This window comes from Pongo pygmaeus, chromosome 9 (assembly GCF_028885625.2).
Source record: "Pongo pygmaeus isolate AG05252 chromosome 9, NHGRI_mPonPyg2-v2.0_pri, whole genome shotgun sequence".
Classification (NCBI taxonomy): Eukaryota; Metazoa; Chordata; class Mammalia; order Primates; family Hominidae; genus Pongo; species Pongo pygmaeus.
Window position 1 is genome coordinate 60,911,061 of NC_072382.2, and position 26,223 is coordinate 60,937,283.

A 26,223-nucleotide genomic window follows, 5' to 3' on the forward strand; every position below is an offset into this window, starting at 1 on the left:
CAATCTCAGACTCAAAGGAGACAAATGTGGAAACAGGAGCCCAGGGAACTGTCCACAATAAAACTCACCTGGATGTGCTTAATAAAAGGGAACAAACAGCAGCCATGCAGTCCCTGGCAGAATTGGACTCATGCCAGGTGTTTAACTAACAGGCCTTCAGAGAGAGGCCTCGTTTGGGCCTAGAAAAGGGAAGGGAAGCGGGGGCTAGAAGCAGGAAGCAGCCCTATTGCCAACATAAGAAACCTCTTACCCCATCTGGCTTTTATCCCTTTCCTCCTTCCAGCACAGATCAAGCTCATTGCTAAGAAGCTATAGGATCATTAGTGGGGAAATGTCTCAATCAATCCCGTCTCCTTCATCTCAACATGGTTGCAGATGCTATCCTGGTCTGCAGCTCAGATGTGAATACCAGTCGGACCCAAACCAGTAACTTGCCCTAATCCCCAACACATGCTTGGAGATAGGCCAATCTGAACACACCAGAGAGGCCAAGGATTTGATGGTCCCCAGGGTCTGCTGCCACCCAAGGCCTGGCTGCCAGGCCTGCTCCCTAGTCCAGACTGCTGCTCTGAAACCCCATTGAATAAAACATCCCTGACATATACTACATGCCAAGCCTTGTGCTGGGAACAGTGTCCACTGCAGTGGGGGAGGTGATTCACATCTACAAATTACAAATGAAGATGCTCTACAGAGGGGCCTCCTGGAGGCTACCCTGACTTAATGTCCACACCTCAGGTGGGAGACGTGGCCTTCTTTCGGTCTCCCATGCCCAAGTACCTTTGCTATCATTGTCACATTTATCACACCAACAGGCCCTGTTTCTCCAAGTGAGGTCTGTGGACCAGCTGCATCAAATTTAGTGAGAGTTTCCTAAGAGCAAGTTCCTGTACCCCACCCAGACCTATTCCACCAGAATTGCCAGGGAGGCTTGAGAATCTGCTTTTTAACAGCTCCACAGCTGACTTTCATGTGCCAGCAATTCAGAGGAGCACTAATACAGTGTGATTCTCTGCTCCTTTGTCTGTCTGCTCCCCAGTACCCCTGCCATCTCTGCAAGCCTGCGGACCACAGCTTGTTAACTCTTGGCTGCTCGAGGTCTGGCATGTAGTAGGCTTTTAGTAAGTGGGAAATAAATACAATAAAGTAAAATTTGACCTAATGCTTAAGGACACACTTTAGACAAGCAAAGCTAAAGGAATGGCATTGTAGATGGAGGAGCTATTGTGAGCAAAAGCAATTATAGGAAAAGATAGCATTGGAGAAACAGCCAATATGAGAACTTAAATCGATTCTTGACCCCAGGAAAGTGACCCCATTCTGATGTAGACCCCGATTTCTTCACTGTCCTTTGGTTTCCAGAGGATGTGTGGAGTTGTCTATACAATTGCCAATTGCCCATCGTCTTGCTTCCCTTGTAATTTGTTTTATATGCTTCAGATCTCTTTTGGTAACTCATTAATTATCCCTTCAAAAGGGAAATATATATATGTACATATATATAGAGAGAGAGAGAGATAATAAGTTTTAACAAATAATAAAATGAACACCTGTACGTGTAAATGTATATGCCTAATATCCAAAAATTCTAGTTCTAGAAATAAAATCAAGAAAGTCCCCTGCACACCTTTCATGATCTCATACCTCTGATTTCTCCTGCTGGATGGGCCATTACTCTGAGTTTTATGCATATTATTCCCTTGTTTTCCTCAGAGGTTTATTGCATGTATCCACTGTTAGTTTTACAAGATTTGTACTTGACATAAATGGTATAATGCTGAATATAGCAATTTACTTTTCTCTCCAGTCAGTATTTGTTTATGAAACCTCTTCTTGTTGTTGCATGTGGCTATGATCCATTTATATTCACTGTTGTATGGTATTTCATTATATAAATCAATTTCAATTCATTTATGCATTCTCCTGTCGATGGGTGTCTGAGTGGCTTCCCAGTTTTTGCTATAATGGACAGTACTGCTATAAATATTCTTCTAAACGTCTTCTGGTGAACATGTGCCAGTTTCTTCAGAGATCCCAATCTAGGAGTGGAATTCCTAGGGCACAGTGTTTCCGCATCTTTAGCTTTATTGGTATTGCCAAATTGTTTTGCAACATGATAGTAGTAACTTTTATTCCCACCAGCAATGCATAATCACACTAGACACCAGATTCTTGCCAATACTTGCTACTGGCAGATTTTTAAATTTTTTGCCAATTTTATGGCTATAAAAATTGTATTTTAACCTGCATGTTTCCACTTACTAATGAGGTTGAGAGACTTTTAATATCATTATTTTGCTTTGATTTGGTTTGTTTTGGATTTTGTTTTTTGCAAGTTGGATCTCCTCTACTATGAATTGCCTGTTTAGCATCTTTTCATAGGGGCCAAATTTTCCTAGCGTTTCGTTCTGATGCAGCTGACCAGCCACTTGGTCTGCTGCCAGCAAGTTGATCTTCATATTCATTACCATCTCAGCAGCTCTTGCACAGCCCAGCTCACCATAGTAGGAGGCCACTCAAGCGCCCCACACCACTGGGTTCTGGGCTTCCCAGCACCTGAGGCAATTCCTGTAGCATCAGAACATGCACAGACATTAGAATTAGGCCTACCTAGGTCTGAATCCTGCCTCTATCCTTTACTAGCTGAACAATTTTATTACCTACTGATATGGTTTGGCTGTGTCCCCACCCAAATCTCACCTTGAACTGTAGTTCCCATAATCCCCATGCCATGAGAGGGACCTGGTGGGAGGTAATTGAGTCATGCTGTTCTTGTGATAGTGAGTGAGTTCTCATGAGATCTAATGATTTTATAAGGGGCTTCCCCTCTGCTTTGCTCTGCACTTCTCCTTGCTGCTGCCATGTGAAGAAGGATGTATTTGCTTCCCCTTCCACCATGATTGTTAAGTTTCCTGAGACCTCCCCAGTCCTGTGGAACTGTGAGCCAATTAAACCTCTTTCCTTTATAAATTACCCAGTCTTGGGTATGTCCTTACAGCAATGTGAAAACAGACTAATACACCTACTTTGAGCTTTTATCTGTAAAACGGAATAATACCAATCTCATAGGTTGTTTTTTTCCTCCTTATAAAATGGGCCTAAAAGTAACAACTTCAGAGGACCATTGGAATTATTAAATGAGAGACTGCACGTACAGTGCCTGCCACATGGTGGCACCATCATCCCCTCCCCTCCTGGAGATTCCTAGACTTGGGGCCCTGAATCCTAGGCTCACCCCACTTCTGCCTGTCCCAGCCTCCTCACTGGGCTTCTCTCCAGAAGTCCTTTCTGCACACGCTTTTTGGAACTGAGACCCCACCAGGAACCTCAGCTCTTCGGATTGGGGCCCAAAGTTTAACCACTTGTTTAGACATCCTTCAGTCATGCGGCCCAGAACCAGGACTTTTAAAATGGAAGTGATTTCTGTTTTGATTCCTAACTAGGAACAATGCAATGAATAATTGCAACTCCTCAGAAGGGAATAAAGAGAAAATCAGTACTATCCCTGCATTTCTATAGTTCAATAAACATTTCCTGAGCACCTACATTGTGATAGGTGCTGACCTGGGCAGTGACACAGAGATGCAGCAGAAATAAATAAGATAGAGATGAAGACACAAAGACACACAGCAACAAGAAAATGGAGAATGAGACAGAGAGAAAGTGAGATCGAGAGGGGAGAGAGAAATTATATGCTTAAAAAGGATTTGAGAAATTGTCTGATGCAAATCTCAGTCAATCAGTTCCTCTCTCACTTGACCTCCCTGTAACCTCCACTGCTCCTGAGAATCCAGTTCTCTCCATCTTGCCCTGATCTCCTGCTGAGACTTTATGACACCACACTTTTAGGCTCCTCCCTAGCTCACCACTTTTTACCATTTGCTCTGTTGGCCTCTCCTCCTTTGCATTCATCTCAACTGGCGTATACCAGGTTTTGCTGCCAGCCCGCTTTACTCCATATCAGACAAAGGCACCCAAATCCAAGTTGCCTCAGTGACTTGCTACAATGACCCCTAAACCTAGCCCTCTTTTCTGAGATCTACATCTACATTCCAAACTGCTATCTTATCATTTTATACTTAATTCCAAACATAATTTGCCTGGATATTCCACAGTCACCTCAAACCCAATTCACTTAAAGCTGAAGTGGTCATTTTCCCTGTTTTCCCTCCTTGCTCCCCTCTCAGAGCTGGTCAGATGTCACTTCCTCTGTGAACATGCATGCACCTGCCTCACCCAGAAGAGGTCATCTCTGTTCTCCCCATTGCCACATCACTGTGGTCTGACCTCAGCTAGAACACCTATCAAGTTAGATGGTCTCATCTGGTAACATGCACATTCCCCAAGTAGATTTGAGCTACTCAGGGCAGCTCCTATACCAAATTTTCCCTAGGTCCTCAGCATCCAGCTGAGGCCTAACACACAGCAGTTTAATGATGAAGTATGGGCTGAATGATGAGGAAATGGAGGCCCAGGGAGGATATGAGATTACCCAGGCCACATGGCAAGTTAATGCCAGGGCCAGGACTCCAATTCTGGCCTCCTCACTCGTTGTCCCATGCCTCCCTCATTGGGGCCTCTGGGGAGAAGAGGAGAGGCTGGTGAAAAGGCCAGGTGAGCAGGGGCTGCTCAGCTTAGTTCCCATGATGGGCCCAGGAGTAGCCCACCCTGAGGCCAGCTGCCCCAAACACAAGTCCCATTTTAGGAAAGTCTCCATCCCCAAATCACCCACTTCCCATCCCTTGTTGTAAACTTAATGATGCCAAGAGAACAATCTAATCAAAGCACTTTCACATCCCTAAAGAAATTGCTGCTGGAAGCACTTATAGATAATTAGATTTTACATGGGATGGAATGGGTCTGGGCCTGAAGCCAGACTCTCCTCATGGGCGGGCATGCAAGTGGTGATGAGGATGGCCTGGCCTGGTCATCATCTGGGCAGCAGAGCTGATGCACCTGGAGTCTGGATACAGAAGGGGCTGGCGAATGCTGAGATTCTTCCCAGGGAGTGGGAGGAAGAGCATGGAAATTGTCTTAGTCTATTTTATGCTGCTATAATGAAATATCTGAGGCTGGGTGATTTATAAAGAATCGATTTACTTCTTACAGTTCTGGAGGCTGTGAAGTCCAAGTTTGAGGAGCCCACTTGCTGTGTCATTCTGTAGTGGAAGGCAGAAGGGCAAGAGATCTTGCATAAAAGGATTGGGGGTGGGGCATAAAGCTGAACTCATCTTTTTATCAAGAGCCCACATCCAAGATATCTAACCCACTCCCAAAATAACCGTATTAACCTATTCATGGGTGCAGAGCCCTCATGACCTAATCACTTCTTAAAGGTCCCAGCTCTCAACAAAGTTGCACTGGGGATTATGTTTCCAGCATATGAACCTTGGAGGACACAATCAAACCATAGCAGAACTTTTGCAGTTAAAGAACCCAAAGTGTACAGTAAACATCATATCAGATTTATGGGCAATATTCTCCTACTGATTATTGGAAAAGCACCAGTGGTGGTTTTTATGCAAATATTTAAAGGACACAGGCTAATATACAAAGGCCCATGATATCTCACTGGCGCTAGTCTGCTCTTCTTAGTTTTGTTTTTTAGGGAGGTTGTTTTTGTTTTTGTTTTATGTGTTTAATTTTAAGGAAAAGGAGGTAGAGTTGGTTTCTGGATTGTAACAATTAAACAGAATCATAGGAATGCACTGAAAATACAGCCATAGGAGCAGGAGAGTGACCTAGAGATGCTCAAATTTTCTCTTTCTTTCTGTCCTTCCAGACCCCTCAAAGGCTGCAGGAAAATACATGATAAGTGGGAATCACAAAGTGACTGGAATCCTGCTCATTGGTCTAGGCAGGATGGACCTGTTTGTCCAGGGTATAGTTAGAGGGCAAATTCAATTATAATCAGAAAGGGGAGCAAGGGTCACGTCCAAGGAAGCAAAGACAAGTGACAGACCAAGGGAAAGGGCAAAGCATTTCATGGAATAAATAAACCCATGGGTCAGAGGCAGAATGCTAATGTGGACTGTACACCAGATAGGGACAAGGTTCAGGATGACGTCTGTAACAGTCTAAGAGGTTAATTAAAGGCTCCCTTTATACAATGAGGTATTTGTTTTACGGAGTGGTGATAGAGCTGAGAGCTCCATAGAAAGCTACAGAAGCTAAAACAGGCCTTCAGGATGATAATATTATCCTCCTCCAAACTAATATATCCTAGCACTCAACTTCCTTTGCTATGTCAAACAAGAATCTTTAGTTAAAAGCTAAATGGAAAAATACAAATATTAATATGGAATATGGAATGAAACAATGAATGAAAGGGATTGTACAACCAGTTTGGCAGGCAAGTCAGTGAGGTAGAGAGAGAGAGAGACATATAGGCAGAGAAAGCAGGGATGGGTTATTAAGGTGGAAAGCAGTTATGGATTGAATAACTTAAGAGTATATAGAGTAAATAATTTCCCTGTTAAGCAGATGATTTTCCTTATAGCTGATTTTCAAACAGATGTTCTGAAGGCGCTTTGAGGGTGGATTTCCCTTTGGGCTAGGGTTACTAGGCATGTGCTGATAAGAAAATATCAAGTTTTCAGCAAAGCACTACTGGGCACAGCTGGGATCTGAATTGTACCCAACCTGCTTCTAGATCAGTGGTCCTTAGCCTGGTTCTTAGATGATTAGAATCATCTAGGACAGTCTTAAAGACACAGATATCCAGACTTTACCACCAGAAATTTGAATTTAATTGGTCTGTGGTGGAGTCTTGATATCATTAGGGTTTTATTTTTGTTTTTGTTTTTTTAAGACAAGGTCTCACTCTGTCACCCAGGTTGGAGTGCAGTGATCTGCCCGCCTTGGCCTCCTAAAGTGCTGGGGGTATCATTAGTTTGTAAAACTTAAAGTATTAAAAAAAAAAAAAAACTCCTCAAGTAACTCTCATGGACATCCTGAGTTGAGCAGCACTGTTCTAGAGATATCTGTAATACAAGGAAGTTGCACAACCTTCAGAGCGAGAAAAGCCTGGGCTCCTTGCTGACTTGGTGAAATGAGCAAGTTATCCACCTTCTATGAGCCTCATTTTTAATCCTTAAAATAATAATGGTATCATACTTAATAATAAAACAATAAGTTAAATATTGACAGCTTTTTCCCTGAAATCAGTAACAAGATAAAGATATCCATTATCACTGCTCTCATTTAAAACCATACTGCCCAATGCAATCAGACAAGAAATGCAAAAATAGAAGGATTGAAAAAGTAGAGGCAAAACTGTCATTATTTACAGATGACATAATTGTGTACATAGAAAACCCTAATGAATCTATACACTATTAAAAACAGTAAATAAATATAGCAAGCAAGATTACTGGATACAATATCAAATTTGTATTTTTTATGTGTTAGCAACAACAGAAAATAAAAATTTAAAAACACCATTTACATTTGCATGAAATCATAACTAGGAATAAATCTAAAAAAGATGTGCAAGATGCCAGCACTAAAAACTCAAAACATTGTTGAGAGAAATTAAAGACAGTTAGAGATGTACTCTGTTCATTGATTAGAATATTCTACATTGTTTAAGATGTCAATTTCTGGCAGGGCGCAGTGGCTCACGCCTGTAATTCCAGCACTTTGGGAGGCTGAGGTGGGCGGATCACCTGAGGTCAGGGAGGCTGAGGTGGGCGGATCACCTGAGGTCAGGAGTTCAAGATCAGCCTGGCTAACACAGTGAAACCCCTTCTCTACTAAAAATGCAAAATTAGCTGGGCGTGGTGGCACACACCTGTAATCCTAGCTACTCGGGAGGCTGAGGCAGGAGAATCGCGTGAACCCGGGAGGCGGAGGTTGCAGTGAGCTAGAATCGTGCCACTGCACTCCAGCCTGGGTGACAGAGTCCAGCCTGGGTGACAGAGTAAGACTCCACCTCAAAAAAAAAAAAAAAAAAAAAAAAAAAAAAAAAAAAACCATGTCAATTTCCAAAAATTTAAATTTTTAAAAATCCCAATCAAAATTTCAGCAGGTATTTTTGTGGACATTGACAAGCTGATTCTAAAGTGTACATAAAACTGCAAAGAAGTTAAGAATTACCAAGATAATCTTAAAGAAGAACAAAGCTGGTTAATTTATGTTACCAAATAGAAAAATGTATTAGACTATAGGGTCCCTGTGCTCTATTGGCACAAGATGAACAAAAAGGCTAATGGAACGGAAAAAAAAAATCCAGAAACAGACTCATGCATGTATCACTAAAAAAAACCGAAAAAGTATCACTTCAATTCAGTGCTGAAAGTATAGTCTTTTCAATAAATGGTGCAGGCTTAACTGGGTATCCATATGGGAAAAAAATTGACCTTGAACACCATTTTAAAATTAGGTTGAAATATATCATAAACCAAAATTTTAAAGTCAAAACAATAAAGCTCCTAGAAGAAAATTAGGAGAATATTTTCATAATTTTGGAAAAATCAATGATTTCTTAAATGGACGCAAGCAGCACTGACTACAAAAGAAAAGGTCAATAAATTGCATTTTAACAAAATTAAGCATTTCTATTTATCAAAAGACACCATTAAGAGAATAAAAAAACCTACCACAGGCTGATAATATGTATCTTAAGAGGATTTATATGTAGAACGTGTTTTTCAAAGTTTATACATCAATAAGAAAAGACAAACAACCCAGTGTTTTAAAAATGGGCAAAAGACAGCCCTACATTTCACAAAAGATGATAACCAAATGGCCAGTAAGGATGTGAACAAGTGTTCAAAACCATTACTCATCAGGAAAATAAAAATTGAAACCATAATAAGAGAGGACAGTACACTCAAGTTGGTCACAAGCAGAGCACTGCATGTCCAGCTATTACAAATCTCCAAATAACTTGGTTTGTATTTTTGAAGTAGCCCAAAGAGAGAATGAAACACTCCTTTCGAAATTGATTGTCCATTAGCTGTGCTTGTGTCTTTCCAGCTCTTCTCCCTTTCTCTTCCTCCCGTAAGTCTCTTCCCCTTTTCTTATCCTCCTTCCCTCTCCCTGTCTCTCTTTATCTCTGTGGGTGACCAGAAGACCCATCACTTGCCGGCAGCAGGTGGTGAGTGATGGTTCTCATTCTGGGCTTTGAGGGCTGGCCGACTGTCCATGCTGCACTGTCAGTGCCAGACTGTTCCCGGAAGTGGATCCTACCTACCAAATTCTACCCTAAACCTTCACAGTGTATCATCCTCTCAATCCTCCCTCCACCCCACCAGCCCAAGCAACCTCCTTTACCCTGCTCCCCTCCAAACTAGCACTTGCCCCACTCCAGAAGCACTCAGGGGTGACTGAGAGTGCCACCTCTGTACCTTGTTCCATGTGCTAGGCAATCTTTGCTTCCCTGTGAGCACAGCTTCCCTTCTCCCCAGCAACAGCACTGTGTTTTCATCAGACTTCTCATTTATTTTCTGCTCTCACCAGATTCTTTGGGCCCAGCTAGGAGATGCACAACAACTTTACCCTGCTAAGTCTGCTGCATCCCACTCCACCACACACACACACACACACACACACACACACACACACACAAACTCTCAAATGCAGAGCTCCATCTAAGAATTCACAGGCGCCCAGCTCTCTTCTAACAACTCCTGGAAGAACACCACCCACTCAACACAACCCAAACCCACAGAACAGGCATCTAGAATTCCTAGCCCTGCCAGCTAAACATCTAACTTTTGTTCCTCACATTATATCTCACAAAATTACTTCATATGCCACAGGATACCAGCAGAACTAGGAATCCCATCAAATGAGAAAATTGAGGCTCATAGGGATTATAAAACTTCCTTGTGATCACTTAGCAAATCAGTGGCAAATGAAGAACTGGTCCCAGGATCTCTTCACTAACGTCAAGCCTGCTGAACTTTACCCAGGGAACATAGCCAGCCTCAAAGGACTTCTACTCATCTGACTTATCTCAGGCTGACTTGCAGAGCTCATCTTGGCCCACCAACCTCCCTAAGTCTCTTTGAGACCTAAGAACTTGGGCTTAGGGCCATAAGAATTAGGAGTCAGGCAAAGCCAGTGCAAATTGCCAGGGCTAAGTGATGCAATCAGGGGCTCAGGGCAAATTCCATTCTGTCCTTATTGAGGGACCCTATGATGTTTATACTCCCCCAACTCCCACCCCTCATCAGGGTCTGAAACTGATCACAGCATCCTGCCACGCTGTTTCAAGTGAAGTCAGACATTCTGCATTCTGGTCTCAGCCCTGTGGTTGATCTCGGGAATGTGGGTGTGCACATGGTTTCACCTCTCTGGGCCTCTATTTTCTCATCTGCAATGAGGAAGAATGAACCAGAAGTCTTCAAATGGTATTTATTTGGTTCCATAGCAAACATTATTCACCTGTGTGTGCAAACCACTTCCCTGATGGACTAAAGAAGTGGGTGAGATAGTACCTCTTGGTGGGGAAGCCAAGGCAGAGTTCTGAGGCCAGGCAGTGTGGGATATGCTTCCAGAGCAGTACCACATACTGTGTGAGCACCAAAGAGGGAGGATCACAGTCGGGAAGGAGGTCCAGAGGAGGCCTTAGAGCGAGATAACAGTGGAGGTGAAACTCTCATTGTGACATCCAGCACAGGCAGAGGCTCCAAGGCAAGGAAGCCCCAAAGACCTTTGGTGGAGAAATTTGGTGGGAAAGGGAAAATAACTCACATCTGTGGAGCATTGACTTGTATCATCTTCACAACCTGCAAGGCAGGGATTGACACTTCACTTTCACCTGTGATGAAATGGGGCTCAGATGGGTGCAAGGTCACACACACAGTGAATAAGTGGTGGAGCTGGGCATCAAAACCAGGCTTGTTTACCAAGGGGGCAATGTGCTGGAGGCAGCTTGCTCAGAGGGCACCTTCAGTGCCAGGCTGAGGGTTTGGATTTTGTCCAGTGGGAACTAGGAGGCCTAGGAAGATTTCCACTCCAAGAACACACAGGACAGACTCTCTGGGGAAATCTGGAAATTAGAGACCTGTTGGAATGAAAGATTTGCCTACATCATCGGAGCCTGGCTCAGTAGGAAGAAGCCCTCACTGCCCTGAATTTGTAAACCTCCCCTACTCCCCCACTCACTCCGCCCCACACACTGGCCCTGACTGTTGGTCCTGGAGCCCAGAGACCACCAGCCTCAACAGCCCCAGGAGAAGCCTACCCCAGGCAGCCTGATGGAGCTGCCACTGGTGTTCTTATCCACCAGGGGTCGCTGTTGCACAGCACATGGGGTCCCACCGAGCCTCTGCGGATGGAGCCTGCTCCTGCAAACCCACTGCTGCACTTGGGCACCCGGACTGCCTGGCAGCCCCATCCCTTCTCCAAACTCAGATTGGACCTGGCGGGAAAGGCACAGTCCCCGAGCCTTCCTTCAGTCTGGAAAATACTGGCCCATAATCTCAGCCTAGATCTTTGTTAGAAGGGGAGAGGGCAGGTGGGGCAGTATGGCTGATTTAGTTCCTGCCTCTTTGCATCCTGGCCTCCTTAAGTGCCCCCACCCCAGCCATCAAGACAGACAGACAAGAGCCTTGGCATGTTGAAAGTGAACAAGCCACAATCCCTCTGAGAGGGCTCGGTCATGGGCCCTGCCCCCTTGCAAGGCTGCTAAGAGTGACAATGACAGTGCCAGCCCCAATTCCTTTCTGCCTGTCAGCCAGAGTCACAGCACAGACAGCTAACCTGGGACCCTGGGCCTCTCTGCAAAGCCTTAGCCCATTCCCATGGGAGTTGAAGGCTAGCGTTTGGGGGTGTGAGGAGTGGAGGAAGCTGATAATCCTAGATGGGTTGAGTGCCAAAGAGGGGTGAAGAGGCATCTGCGACCTTCATTCAGAGGCATTCTCTTTCTCCCCCTCTCTAAAAGCTATTCCTAGGTAAGAAGGGATTGCAAGACAAATTAAGCAAAGATTTTTTTGCCTTGCATTCACAGCCCCTCTGTCTCTATCCAGCCTGGCTTATATATTAGAACCAACTCTAGCAAGAAAGTAGTAGCTTTGCTTTGGGATCTGCACACTATGACACCATTCACCTAATGGGACCAGGGGGTGCACTTAGGATTAGGAGCAAAAACGCAGGGTTCTCAGTCCAGCCTCTCTCCCTCTCAGTATCTCTATCCTTTCCAGCCTCAATCTGCTCTTCTGTAAATAAGATGGAGGTGACCATCTCTCCCTGCCTTCCTTACAAAATGACTGTGAAAAGCAAATGGGCATAATGGTGAGAAAAACTGATTAAAGTGAGTTTTTTTGCTTGTTTGAATTTTTTATTTATTTTTTGCAAAAATTAACTATTTCTGACCATCTGCAATCATACAGGGAGCAGACAGTGGAAAGAGACTCCTGTAAAACAGCAGCTGGGGCCACAGAGCCTCCCCACCATTCCCCCTTGCAGCCCGCTCCCTCCTGCCCAGGGCCTCTGGGATTTCAAGAGCTCAATATAGGCCTCCCTGTCTTCATCTCTCTTCCAGCCCAGCACCTCAGCTGTCAGAGCCTATTGATTCCAAGAAGCTGCCCCAGGAAACAAGGGTGGGGTGTGAAGGAGCTGCATGGAGACAGGCAGCAGTTTTTCCAGCTCTTGCCCTTGGTGATTTTCTTCTTGGACTTGAAATTGAGCCCTCCTCCCTGCTCTCCCCTCATCTTTAATTTCTGTATTGATTTTCATTAAACTCCCCCCTTGGCTCCGGCACAGAGTGAACTAACTCGTTATTTGAAAAAATAAAATAAAAGGGAGGAGTGAGAATAAAAGGATGCTCTTTTGAAAGTGAGGCCATCTCTGGTCTTAAGGCTGGAAAAGACAATGACCAGAACTGTCCTGGAGGTTGTCTGAGCCTTGGGCTTTGAGTGCCCCCCCAATCCTTATGGCCACAGACCTGTAGCTTCCTATCCCTAACATCTCCAGCCCCTCATCTGGACCATAGACCCCAGTCCAGCTCTAGTCTCCAGCCCCCTCCAACCCCATCCTGGCCTGGCCCCATCCAACCACAATCCCTGAACCAGCAGTGCCCTGACCTTCCCTTTCACCACTCAGAGCACCTGGCACCCTGCCATGGTCATTGCAAAATCCCCAATAACCAGGTCCTTTGGGGGCAATGTGAAGTTTTCCCCCAGACCAGCCTGAAGAAGTGGAGACAAATGGGCACGGGAGGAGGAAAAGGAAACAGACACAGGCAGAGTACTTTCTCCACACAGGCACCATTGCTGCAAGACCCACCCATATTGCTTCATTGCATCACCATAGCAGCCCTATAAAGGAGGTAGTAGTCCCATTTTACAGAAGATGAAGCTGGGGTTCAGACAGGAGAAGTGACTTGCTCCCTCACCTCTCTTTATTCTTCCCCAAACCCTACAGTCCCCCACATTGGTAATGCCAGTTCACCTTGCCAGCTCCAGTCCTCCAGGAAGGCCACCCTCAGCAGTCCACCCTGACCAGGCTGGGTTCATCTGCTCTCGCTGGACTGTGTGGCTATGGGGCCCTTATTCTCTCCTTGGCCCTCATTTTCTCCCTCCAGTCTTCTCCCAAGTGAGGTCCAGAGAACACTGCCTTCTCCTTGGGGCTCCCCCAATTCACTGAACACAAAGGCCCTGAAAGACTTGGAGCCCCATGGGGTGGCTCCCTGCTGTGGTATCCCCTCTGCCCCTGCCCTTGTTAAGACTGCTCTCCTCTGGCCTGCCTGGGAGCTCCTCCCTGGCCCTTCTGGGCCCAGCTTCATTGCCTCTTTGGTGCTGCCTGCACCGGCAACCCCACCAGAGGTGGGGCCTCCTGCCTGTAGCCTCTGATGGCCATGGGACAGCCCTTACCATTGTCTGTCCTGCTGGGCCTCTCCCCATTCAGCCATCCTGGGAGGCAGGGAGCCTGTCTCTTCTCCAGAACCCAGCATGGGGTGGGGAATGAGGAGTGATGTCAGATGAGGACACAGGGAAGGAAGGACAGATGTCGTGAAGCTTAGGATGCAGGGAGGCTGCAGCCCAGATGAACCAGACCTCCGCGTGACAGCTCTGAAAAGAAAGAATGGGGCCTCAAAATGCCTGTTAGACACTTGTGGAGAGGCCTTTGCTGTGTGTTGGCATCTTGTCTCCATCCCTGCTTGGTGGGTGTCCATGTCTGGCCCCTGCCCAGGGCAACACAGAAAACCCGGCACCCAGTCCTCTGTAGTCCTTGCCTCAGAAGGACCCACTCTCCCCCGGTAGCAGAGGAAAGAGCAGGAGTTTAGAACCAGCCAGACTTAGGTTTGCATCCAAGCTCTACATTCATGACTGAGGAAACACTGTCTCGGAGTCTCAGTTTCCTCGTCTGTTAAAGGGAAAGGCTGTGAGGACTCATCCCCCCCACACCACCCAGCTTCTCCATGTGTGCACTTCACTGCAACTTTGACCAGGCCAGCCCCTCTCCCACATGCCAGCCCTGCCTTCCCCACCAGACCCTAACCTTCCATTCATTTTCAAAGTCCCAGGGATTAGCATTGTACCTGCCACAATCACAGTAGCCACCATTTATTCACTGCCTACTCTGTGCCAAGCATAATATTACTATACATGAGGTAGATTTTATAGGCTCATTTTACTGATCAAGGAACTGTGCTAAGCAAATCCCCCAGGATAACATATCCAAGCTCACAGTGAGAAAAATCTATTCAAATCCAGGATTGCCTGATTCTCCAAGTTCCCAGTCTCTCCACTGTAATAGGCTGCTTCGGTGATAAAAGAAGGAATTCATAGAGTGAATTAGTGGTGGACTTCATGAGAGAACAAATGAGTGAGTAAGTTTACTTATTTTTTATTTTATTTTATTTTTAAGAAACAGGGTCTAGCTATGTTGCCCAGGCGAGTCTGGAACCCCTTGCTTCATGCAATGCTCCTGCCTCACCCTCTTAAAGCACTGGAATTTGAGTGAGTTTAAAAGTAAGTGAATGACTGACTGGCAAACAGAAGGAATGAAGAAGCAGAGACGAAGTGACTTCCCATGAGTGAATGAATGAGACCATGACTGAATCTATGACCACACAAGTCCCCCAAACTCGGCAAGGCTCAGGCATGACACAGCAGCAACTGGGATGGATGCAGTGACCTGTCCAGACCCACAACTCTGCTGGGGGCTGTGCAGGATTTAATGAACCTCTTCAAGGTTGAAGGAAAGGAGGGGGAAGCTGCACAACAGAGATGAATTTCACCAAATCCAGCACATTTCCCACTGCCAATTAATTAAGCGAACCTCAGTGAGAAGGCCAGACCAGTAAATCAGGCGGAGAAGGCTGGAACTTTGATGTGATCTAATTAGGCCACGAACCATGCCCGGTGAGTGGGTGGCTGGCAAGAGCCCCAGGGAACCACACTTCCCCACTCCATCTTCACTCACCTGTCACTCTGTGGTTTCCACAATCCGGCCTGTGCCTGGTCTTCACCATCTTCCATCCTCAACACTGACAATGGCCAACCTCGCCAGAGCCTCTGTGGGCAGTGCTGAGCAGCCCAGCTCACAGACGGTGGCAGGCATGGACAGGACCCAGGGAGGGGGTGTGGGTGGAGGGTGGGAGAGATTAAGGACCTCATGGGTGTCTCTAGAACTTCTCACAACTTTGGAAGCAATATGATATGGAGGAAAAGAGCATGGAAACTGGCCTCACAATATCAGATTTTGAGTCCTGGGTCTGCACAATTGTTAACAGCCCAGGCTGGCTCTGGCCCAGCAGAGCTGGAATTACATTACTGCCTGGGCTACTTTTTAGCTATGTGCCCTTGAGCAAGGGGCTTCATGTCTCTGAGTCTCCCTTTCTTCTGTAAGCAGTGGAGATACAACAGGACGGCAAGGAATAAATAACTTGATGAAAGGAGGGGCTTAGCAAAGTGCTTGCCCAAAGCAAGTATTCGATATATGTTAGTTATTGTTCCTCTCATCATGGTCATGACATCCTCCTTACCTGCTAGAACTGGGCTCGGCAAGAATTTTCTTTAGACGGGCAGAGAGTAAATATTTTTGGCTTTGAAGGCTATATGGTCTCTGTTGTAACTATTCAGTTCTGCTGTTTTGGTATGAAAGCACATAGAGAACACCCAAACAAACGAGTGTAGCTGTGTTCTAATAAAACTATGGGCTGAACTTCGAATTTCACAGAAGTTTTCATGGGACACAAAATTTTATTCTTCTTCTGTTTTTTTCCGACCATTTAAAAATGAAAAAAAAAATCATTCTTAGCTCATGGGCCATACAAGGCAGACAGCAGGCTGAATTTAGCCCACGGACCATAACTTGCTACCTTCTAGACTAGAATGTAAACTCCATGAAGACAAGGGGTTTTGTCTGTTTTGTTCACTATCATACTCCCCGCACCTAAAACAGTGCCTAGCAAATAGCAGATAGTAAATACTTGCTGAATGAATGAATTACATAATGTATGATTTCATGCAAGAAGTCATTTCACCTCTCTGGATGTCAGTATTTTCATCCATACTATGGGGATACTTTCAAACTTGGAGCAAGCATCAAATGAAATTAGAATCCATGTGGAGTCACTTTGCAAGCTCTACAACTGCTATACAATGTAGTTGTTATTTCTGATCACTCAGGGGCCCTTACCAGGGTAAGTCTTATTCCTCTTCAGTGCCTGGCACAGAGGAAATATTTCATGAGTGTCTGTGTATTATAAGCAATCTGGCCTGGAGAGGAGAAATGTCCAGGTAAGCTACTATCCCCTATGCCAGCTGGGGACGTAAGGGGTTAGCACAGTGGCCAGGAACAGCAAGGTGGTCTGGGATTAAGCTGCAGGGACCTTTTAAGTGCTCTCAGAGTAACCATTAAACCAGTAAGGTCGTGACACACACTGGGTGTTGTACTATGGCAGATGTGGGTCCAAATTCTGGCTCTGACACTTACTATGTTATTTAGGCAAGTCAATTAACTGTCTGAGATTCCATTTCCTTATCTTTAAGATGGAGATACTAATAGTGCTCACCTCACAAGGTTCTGGTGCATTAATGAAAGGACATATGTAGTGGACTATCTCAGCACCTGGCACGTAATAAACCCCCAGACTATAAGCATCTCTTTCTCCTTTTGCTCAACTGGGCAGGGTCTGAATCTCGGGCTAGGGCCTGGGACGTCTGTACTGGGAAAGACACATTAAAGCACTCTGGCATTTGAGCAGCATCAGATAGGTGAAAGGAAAAATGCCTGCAGCCATCCCAGCTGCACAGGTTTTCAGCTCTAAACAAACAAACGAAAAGCCCTGTTGTTTTTCTTCCCTGAATTGAAAACTTCCTTCTGCACTGCAAGCTCACTAAAGCCACACAATCTGCTGCTTTTGGAGGACTGGTGATCCCAAGCTCCTTCCATCTTCTCCTCCCATTTTCCCTGCCAACCAGACAGGAAAGGTAAGAAACAAATCCCATTTGGTCATTTGTACACTGTCCAAGGAAGAACAAGTTTTATAGGAGAAGGGAGGGAATTATTCAGAACATGAAGTTGAGGATGCTCAATGCATTTCCTTTATCAAGTCCACTGTCTGTCTCTCCCTCTCTCTCTCACCACCCTCTCCACTCCTCTATTTTGCCATATAAGAAAGCACACGCACAGCATGTCTGTGCTCACACAATCAGACAGTCCACTGGAATAGAGATAACTGTAACTGGTTTCAGTCTTAGAAGACTTGGATTTGGCTTTTGGTTCTCTCATTTAATAGCTATATGACCTTGAGTTAGTCACTTCTCTCCTCAGAGCCTCGCTACCTAATGAGTAGCACAATGAAGGAGTAAGCATGGATTTCTCACCTCCAAATCTAGTGCTCATAGCAACTAGATATGAAGACTTCCAACCCAGTGGGAAGGGGGCACTCTGTTCAAAAAGCTGGCACTATCTCCTCTACTATCTTGCTCTGTCACCTTAAGCAAATTACTTCCCCATTCTGACCCATAGCCTTGTCATCTGTAAAATGAGCAGATTCCCTATCCACATTCCATCCTTAGCTAAGAGCATCTGTAAGTTCATCATTCTATGACCCTGTCCCAATAATCTGAGTAGGTTTGGAAGGAGGCAGGGTAAAAAGTAAGATGACCATTTGTCTAGGAGTCCAGACCAAAGTGAAGAAGCTGAGGGTAGGGTGGAATTATTTGGGCTGCCAGGACCAGACTGTGGGACATGGATGCAGAGGACAGAGAGCAGTTTGCTGGCCCCTGTCCCCATTTAGACCAGCTAATAGGAACAGACTCAGATCCTACCCCAAATCCTGCAGGTACCACTGTAGTACCAGGATATACCAGGCCTTTCCACTTTTCTATAAGAATTTTCAGCATCTTTCTTGGAAACTTGGTTGGGAAACCCCAGATTTCAGCCCCCGCCTCCCCAGCTCTCCTGGCTGGAGTCCCTGAGAGCCTATCCGCAAGCTCAGACTCACTCATGTCTGAGTAGAGGAGCAGCCTCAGTCGCACAACCAGGGAAGGGGTCAGGGTGGCTGGAATTAGTTATGTCACCATAGATCAGGCTTGAGCAGGGGCACTAGAGCCTGCCAGATCACCACCTTCCTCCTCTAACCCTACCCTACTCCCACGCCGTCTTGGCCCAGTGAGCACTTGGACTGGGGTTTCCACCTCCCTCACCCAAGCCCACTGGTCTTTAGTGGAGAGGAGCCCCACCTGCTTTCCCAGGCACCCAGTGCTGCCCTGCTCTTGCCCACTCAATGCTCCCAGGATCTGGATCCTCTTCCATCTTTAGGAGCCCTGCTGTGGGTGAAGAATCAACCACCCTGAACCCCAGCACCACCCCCTGACTTGCCTGCCTCCTACCATGGTCCACCCACAGGAGTCTCCCCAGTTGTCACCCCACCCAGGAAGTGCTGAGTGTCCCTTTGAGCCCTGTCTTTCCTGCTCAGGCTCATGAGTCCCCATCTCCTTCACCTCTTTGCTGACTCCCATAGTCCAGGTCCCAGCGGCCCTATCTGAATGGGGCCTGGGAAAAGGACTACTCAGGGCACTTGGTCCATGAAAAGGAAGAGATGGCCATCATGAGGCCTGGACCTCACCCCTACCTGGCTTGAGGACCTCAGGCACAACCCAGCCAGCTGTCCTTACCTTCTCCAGCTGGTGGACACCCTCTTCCACGCAGCAGATGGAGGCCAGCGTGCGGAGCGCCTGGGGGTACAAGCACCGGAAACTGTCCTGCCGGCAAACCTTGAAGAGAGCTACGACCCCACCCTCCTGCCAAGAGAAAGAAATGTCACATCATCTTACTGTGTGAGCTTGTCTGGGGCTAACTCAAGAAGAAGTGACATCCCTGATTCACCAGATATGCTTTCGGGTCCTCCCTGCCTCCAGCAACCCCCGCCCCGCACACACTTACACACACTCACATGCTCACATGTACGCTACAGAGAAATGCTGGCTCCAGAAATAATGTCACCTTTCATAGTCCAAGCTGGAGATGGGATACTATAAATGCTTCTGGGGCTCGGGAGCCAGGGGCCAAGGCAGGCATATTTGCTAGGGCTGGCGATCAGTACCCTTCAACAGGGTTCCCAAACATCTGGCAACTCCCTTGGAGCAGCCCCCCATAGAGCAGGCCTGGAGTCACAGGAAGCAGGTCCTAGAAACCAATCTGAGGCAGGTGGAAGGAACTGACTAGGTGCCCACATCTGGTTCTCCCTCTGCCAACAGTCACCATGCTATTCCTCAGATCCTTCCAACTGCTGTGGGAGGCAGGCAAAAAAAAGGTTTCATTTATATTAGTACTACGATTTCCTCCCATTTTTTGATCAAAAATACTGAAGTCCAGATGGGTAAAATAATTCAGCCTAAATTCACATCATCATTTTCACTCCTTTACTCCTGTTTGTGTGTGTGTGTGTGTGTGTGTATAACCCTTTTAAAAACAATCATCGCAGCTCTTGAGTGTGGTGAGCATGTACTTTTCCTTTTGTGAGAGCTGTTTATGGAAACTTCTTTCCAGTAAAGTGTTTACCATCAGGCAAGAATCTGGGAGTGCAGAGCTCATTGTCCAGGTGCCCTGCTAACTAGTCAGACTTACTCATAATAATCGCTGGAGCCAACCTTAGCTCTGGGAGCAAAGTGAGCCAAAAGATCACTAGAATGACTAACCAAGGCGCCAAGCAAACCAGTGGCAGCACCAACTGGGGCATTTAGAGTGGCAGGAATTGGATATCCCACATCTAGCTTTGCCCAGATCTTTCCCTCTTTCCTTCCCTGAAAGCTGGCAGGGTGCCTAGGGTTGGCAGCAGTAAAGAATGCATGAGCAACTGATCTGAACTGGGTCCCTCAGGGCACTCACCTTTAACCTCATCACTCCTGGGTCTAACTAACCTCCTTGTACCGGTTCCTAAAACTCAGCAAAATGTTATAGGAAGAAGGCAAGTTCAGCAAAAGACCATCCTCTGTCAGGTTTTTGAGAACTCTGACAACAAATGCACCTATTATGTTCCAGGCTCAGTTCCATGTGTGCTGAGAACGCAGCAGTGAATGACTGATAAAACAACGAATGGGCAATTGGAAGAAAAAGCCCAGCACAAGTTCACCAAAATAGCTCAATTCCAGATCTTCCCTTCCCCTCCACCCCAAAATGATAGGCTCATGGGCCCTTTTCATTCTAAGAGTTTTGCTGCTGGTCACTTCAGGGGTCAAGATGAAGATACCCAACTCTGGAGGAGTTCATAATTTCTGACATTTTATAATCAGCTAAGAGTGATCACAACTTATATATTTCTACTTCGTTTGGGGTGGCTGAATTCCCCTCATTTCTTTTTGTGTGAAAGGGCATAACTTAGGGCTAGTACATTCATTCGTGCATTCAAAAATGTTAATGGCTTATTATAGGCCAGACATCACGCTGGACACTGAACAAGACTGCTTCAGTCCCGTCCACAATAAACTCATGGTCTCATAGAGAAAGCAGACAATTTTAAAAGTAGGTACAAAGCTGGGTAGAGGGGCAATGACATGTGGTTGGGGGTGCAGGGTTAAAAGAACACAGAGCAGAAGCCCTAACATGCTCAGAGGGTGGGGGGTTGTAGAAGGGTCAAGACAGAACCACTCTGATTTTAAGTGCACATAATTACTTCAGTAAAAATGTCTGGCATGAGACAGACACTTACGCCTCTGATTCCTTGTTCCATAACCTTTACTCCTGCCTTCCTACTTTCCCATAATTCCTGGGACATCTGCTTGAAGGTTCTACATACAGACCTCACTCAGAGAGTCACTGAAGGAAAACCAAGTTACTCTTTAGAATGAGAAGAAAAGAAATAGAAGTTCTAAGCTCTCCTCAGCCAGCCCTGCTGGTCATTTCTAGCCTTCCTCCAGATGTAAATATATATACATATATATGGATATATATTTATATATGTGTGTGCTTATATTTAATCATACATATTGTATAAATGTTATTTGTCTATATAGGTAGATAGATGAGAGAGAGAGAGATGACTGATTGATAGACATTTACATCTGAAGCAGACAATGAAGAAACAGTGCCAAAGAACACGCGTGAGGCCTGAGCCAGGATGAATGTGGCAGCCTCCTTTGGCTCAGGAGGCACTGAGCCCAGCACAACTATATTTAAGCCTCTGCATGCATTTGCACTGGATTCTCATTACATCTCTCTCAAGCCTGTGAAAAATGGCCTTCTTAGCACTTTTAGCTACCAGGAGAGGGAGGGGGAAATTCCTGGATCCAAAAGAAAGAGATTCTGGTCCAAATCCTGGCTTTACTGCTGGTTAAGTCTGGCTAAAAATGGGCTACGATAGCTACATGTCTGAGCTGTTGGGGGTGCAATTGAGTTAGTACATGTGGAAAGGCCTGGTACCTGGTTCTGGAGAGTGGGTAAGGGTCAGGCTATGTGAGGCTTCCTGATTATAAGAGTGTCTTATATCCTCATGAAAGAGGTCCTGAGGGCTAGGATATGTGGGAGGAGAGAGAAGGAAGAAGGCCACAGAGGAAATAAAATGGATTGGTCTTGAGGACCACTCTGGAGCCCCCATTCAAGAACCGAGTGCAGCACTCATCCTGGAGTGAAGCTGGGAATGGCCTGAGCTAGCAGAATCACACTGTTGGCTGAAGCTTGTTTAATTTTATAGAAAGCTCCGGGCTTAGAGCCCAGCCACATAACAGTATGAATTATTCAGAGAGACTTGGGATGAGCTGTCATAAAGTGGGAAGAGATCACTTGTGGGGTGTGTGGGCTGGTGGTAGAAGGAAAAACAGAGGAGCTATTGGTGGGGGGGATAATTCTGATGAAGCCCAGAGGAGTTTTCTGTGCCCTGCACAGGGGAAGGGATGGAGTTTGCCACCATCGTCATAGAGAGGTCTGGGCTTATTCTTCAGCCTTCAGAGGAACCCAAGAAGCTGAGAGGACAAGCCTTAGACAGGTTGCCCACATTCTCTCCCAGAAGCAGCTAAGATAGATGAAGGACCCAAACAAACAGAACAGCAGGCCACAAAGAGGTGAATGAGGAAGGCCGCTAGATCACTGCCCCACACTGTTACAACACTGGGTACATCCACTGAGCCTCCAAGGTGAGGATGCTGTGCAGGGCATGCCAGGGACTCTCAGCTCCTGCATCACTGTCAGAACTGGAAACCCAAACACAGTAATTCTATGGGAGGAATTAGTCTCCCATCTTCTCCCAGAGAGAAGATTCAGGAAGGACTCCATTTTCCAGCCCAGAAAAATGGATGAAAAGATGAGCTGGAAAGATGGAAGTCCTCCCTGAATCTTTTCTCTGCTTCAACACTCTGTCTGCTCCATCCCTTGGACCTGAAATATCAGAACGTTGAGATTAAGATTCTGGAATCTGTAGACCTGGTTAAAATCCCAGCTCTGCTTTCATATGTGTGATCTTGATTAAATTATTTATGTTCTTTCTGAAACTCTGTCTCTTCATCTTCAAAATGGGAATTATAATTATGACATATCAAAAGACTGTCGGAGAATCAGATGAGATGGTCAATAGAAAGCATAGCACCATGCCTGAGTAAACAATGGGCATGGAAGGTTGGCGGGAGAAAGGAAGAGAGTGGGAAGGAAGGTGGGAGGGAGAGGAAGAGGAGGGGCTGCTGAGAAGCAGCTCAGAACAGTAACCAGGCCCGTAGCCTTTGCTGCCAAACAGCCAGGTTCAAATTCCAGTTCAGTCACTTACTAGCTTTGGACTTTCTCACTGTCTTAGCTCCCTCACCTGGAAAATGGGGGTAGATCCTGCCTACCACAGAGGATCATTGGGAGGTTAAAATATGTTATTTGTATAAAGCCCTTAGAACATTATCTGGCACAAAGTGAGTGCTATAAAAATAAATTTATTATTACTACTTTACTACAGCTGTTATCACAACCATCATCAGAGTTGATCACTTCAGAAAGCTCATATTCTCCCATTTGCCCCCAGCTCCTGCCAATGCCTCCCAGTTTTGACCTCCACTAGCCTCATACCCAGAGCAAGCAAGCTGATTACCGTGCAGTGGACCAGGAGCAGAAAAAGAGGAAATACTGATTAGGAGGGAGACAGATTTGTTGTAGCAGAGTTTTGCCTGGAAAGGGAAAGACTCTAGATTTTAACGAACTGAGCTGGTGAAATGGAAATAGCACCCACTCCAGAGCTGGACAAATTTGGTTTCAAGTGTCAACTGCTCAAGGTATTCAACCACTGTGAGTCCTGGAGTTCTAACCTGTAAAACAGGGTCACTGATACACTTCTCAGAGAGGTCATGTGGACAAGATAGAACAATGATGTGAAAGTCCCTGCACAGGGCCTGGACACATAGGACGCCATCAATAAATAGTAATTATTATCGTTGTTGTTAATATTCAGTGAGACTCAAGTATTCTCTTGGCAGGCTCTGGAGGGTGTGGCCCATGTAAATAATCAAAGGATCATTCGAAATCTTTAAACAACTCCTGGTCATGGCTCTTGAGAGCCCAGGGGAGTGCTAGGGGCATGGGAGATCCCTGAGTAGCTGAGGAAGTGATGGAACAGCTGAGAAGCCTGTGGACAGAAATGTAGGAAGTGATGACTAAACGTGGCAAATAGTTCACCTTAGCCTTCTGTTTTAAAATGGAATAGGATAAAAGTAAAATCGCATCCTTACTTTTCCCATGAAAACACTGGGAAAGTCAGGCAGCATGGTAGATTTGGAAGGTGTCTTAAATATACAGCCCAGCATCCTCAGCCCACAAAGGAGGAATTAATCCCCAGTGGTCTGGCCAACCTCCTTCAGTGAGCTAGTGGCAGAGCTGGGATGAGAGCTGCCCTCTTGTCCCAACCCAGGCCTTTTCCCCTGCTTTCTACCACTGGAAATGTTTGGGATTAATGTTTAACTGGAGTTAAGGCCTGGTCCTGACAGGAGACTAAATCTGCAGGAGGCCAAACATCATCTTGGCTTACAACCAAAATGCATGTCTCCTCTCTGCTTTCCTGAATGTGAAGCACAAATGCAGGCAGGTGGTAGGAGCTGTCTATATCAAGCAGCACATGGAAACAGACCTTGAGTGCTCAGGTCCTGAAACATAACACCCAGGGCTTCAGAGCTCCTGCCAAGCAAAGTTTCCTTCCCAGGAAATTTCTAAGGCCCATTCTTTGCAAAACATAAAATATCTTCAGACCCCATGTGCCATTCAGAAGTCCTTATCCCACCCAGACCTCAGATCCACACAGAGAGCCCAAACCCAGCATGTGTTTGCAACTCATTTTGAAAGGGAAAAATGGTAATTGTTCCAAAAGAAGTTCAGCTACTTACTGTTTGGAATTAATCATTAAACAAATGTTGAGTCAGTTTCAGCTCAGAGATTGGAGCTGTTGGCTGTTCCCCGACAGCACCAAGACAAAAATCTCCAGTCAGCCCTCTTGACCAAGTTAAATGTTTGAGTCACAGAATCCTTGAAGAAAACAGATCCAATGCTATCTCCTCCATCCCCTTTGCCCCAACACCACTACAAGCTCTTCAGGTTAAATACATCTAAATGACTCCCAAAAGAGAGTAGAGGTCCTCAACCCAGGCAGCACAGTATAATCACTTGGAAAGCTAAAATATTCATCCCAGGACCTACTCCAGAACAATTAAGTCAGAATCCTAAAAGTTTTAAAGCTCTCTAGTAGTTCGATTGTGTATCCAGGATTGAGAACTCCTGAGTCACACTTTGGCTCAAGGACCTGAAGGGCCAAGGATTGAACCAGAAGTCACCACTGTGGGGTTTAGGACTGTGAACCGCTGGGGTTCAATTCTGTCTCAACTCCTTGTCAGCTGCGTGATCCTGAATAAGCACCTTAAACCATTTCCTCAACTATTGATGGTAACAACATGGTACCTTCTTCATAGGATGGTTTTGTGAATTAAAAGAAAGGAATTATATAATGCATTAAAGACAGAACACAACAACACTCAAATGTTAGCTATTGCCATTACATAAAATTCACTTCTCCACTCACAAGAGTTGACGATCATTTACCCTGCTCTACTACTAAGATTGCTTTAAGGGCTTAGATGAGTGATTCTGAGAGTCTGGCCATGCTTCAGAACTACTTGTAGGGCTTGTTAAAATGAAGATTCTCAGGTCTTACCCAAGGACCCCATGGAATCTTGGGTAGGGCACAAGTATCTGGGTTTTCCACAAACTCTCTGAGGGACTGCGATACAGAGTGGGCACTGGGAACCACTGTTGCCAGGGCATCTTCCTGTGACTAGCATCTTAAGTCTATTGAAGGACATAACTTTGCTACCAATTAAATCCCTGGTTCTGTCTCCAATGGTGATGTCATATTTCAAGTGAAAAAGGAAACAAAAGACCTCACTGAAGTCCTAGGACTACTAGTTGCCTATATTTGCTCTAAGTGTCTTGAAGCCAAGTTCAGGGGCTAATTAATTACAACTCCCATTATAATTAATGAAAACCACCATCCTTTTTGATTTAGTCTTCCTTGAATGTAGTATTGGAGTGGCTGCAGGCATTTTTCAGATCCAGCCATGAAGTTGAGTGTGAGAGACATGCTTCATTTTGGTTTGGTGGGATATGTTAATGTGGTTGGCATCACTTTCTCACGTAGGTGAACTACTGCAGACCAACCTGGTACAGAATTGCCTTCCAGAAGCAGTGTGGCAATTCCTCAAGGATCTAGAACTAGAAATACCATTTGACCCAGCCATCCCATTACTGGGTACATACCCAAAGGATTATAAATCATGCTACTATAAAGACACATACACACGTATGTTT

General features: G+C 45.7%; 1 protein-coding gene across 3 annotated transcripts in view; it reads right to left on the minus strand.

Moving 5' to 3' along the window:
* Nucleotides 1–26,223, minus strand: part of INSC (INSC spindle orientation adaptor protein) — a 100,431-nt gene that overhangs the window by 27,002 nt on the left and 47,206 nt on the right. For all 3 annotated transcript variants that reach the window (XM_063672234.1, XM_054438929.2, XM_063672233.1), the window contains one exon: nt 19,083–19,208. In XM_063672234.1, the coding sequence (XP_063528304.1) occupies nt 19,083–19,208 (126 nt within the window). The remainder of the gene's footprint in view (nt 1–19,082; nt 19,209–26,223) is intronic.